The sequence below is a fragment of the Chinchilla lanigera genome, unplaced genomic scaffold (genome assembly GCF_000276665.1).
Source record: "Chinchilla lanigera isolate Chin_1 unplaced genomic scaffold, ChiLan1.0 scaffold00005, whole genome shotgun sequence".
NCBI lineage: Eukaryota > Metazoa > Chordata > Mammalia > Rodentia > Chinchillidae > Chinchilla > Chinchilla lanigera.
The window spans coordinates 18,759,707-18,763,454 of NW_004955406.1; the positions used below are offsets into that span (position 1 = coordinate 18,759,707).

General features: G+C 37.4%; 1 protein-coding gene across 8 annotated transcripts in view; it reads left to right on the plus strand.

Moving 5' to 3' along the window:
* The window catches only part of Axdnd1 (axonemal dynein light chain domain containing 1), a 141,881-nt gene that overhangs the window by 42,324 nt on the left and 95,809 nt on the right, over positions 1 to 3,748 (plus strand). For all 8 annotated transcript variants that reach the window (XM_013521187.1, XM_005374958.2, XM_005374956.2 and 5 more), the window contains 3 exons: positions 154 to 210; positions 788 to 890; positions 3,251 to 3,372. In XM_013521187.1, coding sequence (XP_013376641.1) covers positions 154 to 210; positions 788 to 890; positions 3,251 to 3,372 — 282 coding nt within the window. The remainder of the gene's footprint in view (positions 1 to 153; positions 211 to 787; positions 891 to 3,250; positions 3,373 to 3,748) is intronic.

Genomic DNA, 3,748 nt, shown 5'->3' on the forward strand with positions numbered 1-3,748 from the left:
TGACTCTGTCTCTCTCTCTTTCTCTCTCTGCTGCTGCTGAGGCTGCAGGCAGTCACTTACGTACACTAAGCATGTATGTTCTTACTGCTGCGCTATATCCCTAGTCCCACAATATTTTCTTAAAATAACATACACTTGTCTTATTTATTGTAGCAAATATACTACTCTTCTCACGGATAGTGAAAACAGGCTATTGCTCTTTCCATCCATGTAAGTATGGTTTATTTATATAGTGCTTCTTAGAAAGAATGATTATGTATTCTTTATGTTAATATTTTATTAAATATCAAAATTATAGCAAGAACCCCAAACAATAATTTTCTACAGTTCTGTTATCTAATTTGTGGAATATGTCCAGTTGCATATTCAAATCTACATAACTATAAATAGTATTTAAGTACTCTGAAGCACTTTTATATTCTACATTTAACAGTTAGTTATTTCTCCATTTTGGTGCAGTCTTCTTCCCTTTGTCTTTTCTCTTCTCTCACATTGGGTGTTTGTCTCGCTACATTTTTTATATGTGCCCACCATCTTCTATGGAATCTTTGGAGGAGAGAATTATTTTCTTTTAAGAAAAAGGGGGGTTATACTATTTACATGTTTTCTTGATTTTTTCACTCTATTACTAACATCCCACTAGATCAATAGATACAGGTCTAATGCTTTAAAACATTAGTTACTATTCCATAATTATACATTTTATTTATACATTTTATATTCTGTTTGTCATTTGAGCAGGAGCTGTTGAAATGTTATTTACATGTTGGCCACATTAATCTTTTAGGAAACCCAACAGAAGAGTGGAAGTGGCCCAGCTGAACGAAGTGATGGATACTATGCTAGAGAGGGCCGGGGTAGAGAATCAGGAATATGTAGGACCAACCAAGGTAAATGCAAGGATCAGTGTAACCCAGCGTTCAGCAGCGTGGACTCTGGAGGCAGAACGCCTGGCTGCGTTCTGAGAATAATAATAAATAGAAAGTGCCTAGAAAATGCCCGACATGCGATAGAATTATATAACTAATTACTAGTGTGCTCATCCACGGTCTAATAATAGGGATGAGTCCTGAGAAATGCAGCAGTAGCTGCATTCTGTCATCGCGACGATTCTGTCATTGTGAGGATGTGATTACACAAACCCACGTGGTGTAGCTTGCTGCACACGTAGGCTGTGTGCTATAGCCTATGACTAGAAGTTAACTATGCTGACTGCCATAGACACTCGTCATACAATGGTAAGTATTTGTGTATCATCTTATGGGACTATTGTTGTCTATGTGGTCTGTTGTTTACTGAAATGTCATTATGCAGCACATAGCTGTTTCGTTACTGTGTCATTGAACATAGGCACCACTGGTTGTAAGACGCCTATTATGTATTTATTTTTAATTGCTATAGAATAATTGTACAGCCGGTGATATGGCTCAGTGGCACAAGCGCCTGCCTGGCAAGTGCAAGGTCCTGAGTTCGATTAAAAAAAAAATCATACATATTTATGAGACAAGTAGGACATTTTAATATATGTAAAAAAAACTTGTAATGATCATACCAGGGTAACTGGCATAAACAGCATTTCTAAAGTTTATAATTTCTTTATATTGTGAATATTTAAAATCCTCTTTGTTGGCTATTTTGAAATATACGATTAGTTGTCAGTTATACTTAAGATACTGTGCTGTAGAACATTAGAAGTTATTTCTTCTGTCCAGTTGCATCGCACCACCATTAACCATCCTCTCTCCATCCTCTCTTCCATCCCCTTCCCAGCCCCTGGTAACCGTTATTCTCCTTTCTACTTCCATGAGGTCCATGTTTTTAGCTTCCATGTATAAGTGAGAACGTACAATATTTGCCTTGCTGTGTTTGACTTATTTCACTTAACACAGTGTTCTCCAGGGTTGTTCACGCTGCTGTAAATGACAGGATAGCATGCCTTTTTATGGCCAAATGGTATTCCTTTACATATGTGCATCACATTTCCTCCATCCGTTCTTCACTTCATGGACATTTCCATTTTTTTGCTATTATGAATAGTAGCGCAATAAATACGGAAGTGCAGCTGTCTCCTTGACACAGTAATTTTCTTTCTTTTGGATGTATTTGTAAGTAGAGGGATGGCTGGATCATATGGTAGCTGTATTTCTAGTGTTTTGAAGAGCCCAGTCCTGCTTTCCGTAGTGGCTGTACTAATTCACACTCCCTCTAAAAGCATATGAGTTTCCCTTTCAGTGCCCCCTTACCAGCATCTGTTATTTCCTTTAAGGCCGCATCACTTTATGTACTACTGAAAAGCTCTGCCAATTAAACCACGCTTTCTTACCACTTGTAGCTTATTTTGTAATTAATGAAAAGCTCTTCCAACTTTACATACAGATTTTTTTCTTTCTTAGGGCTATTTATTTTTTGTCTTATATATTTTTACTTGTATAGAATTTAAACCTTACAAGAAATTTTAGTACAGGTATTCTGATGGAGACTTTACCCATTGCCCCAGTCTGTCTTCTGTTGCCATAACAGAGTACCATGAAGTGTGAAATTCATCAACAATAGGAGTTTATCTGAGGTACGGTTCTGGAGGCTGGCAGGTCCAAAGGCGTGGCAGAGCGTCTGGCAAGGATCTTCATGCTACACTGTCCCATGGTGGAAGGTGGAAGGGCAAGTGGTCTCATAGGATAGGGAGAAGAAATTGGCCCAAAGTAATCAGGAGGATATTTCTGTGATGATGATAGCATTAATCCACTTATGACACCAGAACCCTCCTGTTGTATCACCTCTTAAAAATCCCACTCTTTGTTTTGTTTTTGTTTTTGAGACAAGGTCTTGCTATGCAGTTCAGGCTGCCTTGAATTCATTAGGTAGCTGAGGCTGGACTCAAATTCACAGTGATCCTCCTGCTTCAGCCTCCTGAATGCTAGGATTACAGGCATGCACCACCATGCCTGGCTTGACCTTGGTCATTTTGAACAGCACAGGCCAGTTATTCTGTAGGATATTCCTAGTTTTGGCTTGTCTGATGTGTACTCATGATTATAATCAGCTTTTTACAATTTTTGGCAGGCATAGCATAGAAGTGATACTGTTATCACCTCAGTGCTCCATATAAAAATGTGCACAATTAAACAGATTTTAAAAAATCTTATATTATTTATTATATATATATGAAAATGCAATGAAATAAATTAATCCTGTTACTAAAATTTGATAATACTTACTATAAGTACTGATTATTTTACTTGTCTCCTGCCAGATGCACCAGCTACTGCATATGTTAAAGAAGGAGCAGACCATCTACAACACAGTATTTCATGAACTTATTCGACAAGTCAGTGTGGACTGTGCAGATAGAGGACAGCTCCTGTCCAAAATCAGGTTAAAGCTATTGTTAGAGTCTTCTAGTTTCCCTTTTTTTTTCGTAGTACTAAGCACTGAACCCTGGAATTAAAGATGGGTGCCACCATTTGAGGTTCTTTTTAATTTTTTTATTTTGAGACAGGGTCTCCCTAAGTTACCCATACTGGGCTCAAGCTTGCAATCCTCCTGCCTCAGCCTCTTGAGCTGCTCAGATTACAGGCATGTGCCACTGTGGCTGGTTTAGTTTTCTTTTGACTTTTATATTAGAATTGTATTTATATTTACTTTTGAGAAAGCTAAAAAGTACACTTGTCTATCTTACTGATAATAAGGAACCTAGTTATGTTTTATTATATTCTTTATATCAAACATAAAAATACTTTTTGAAAAAACT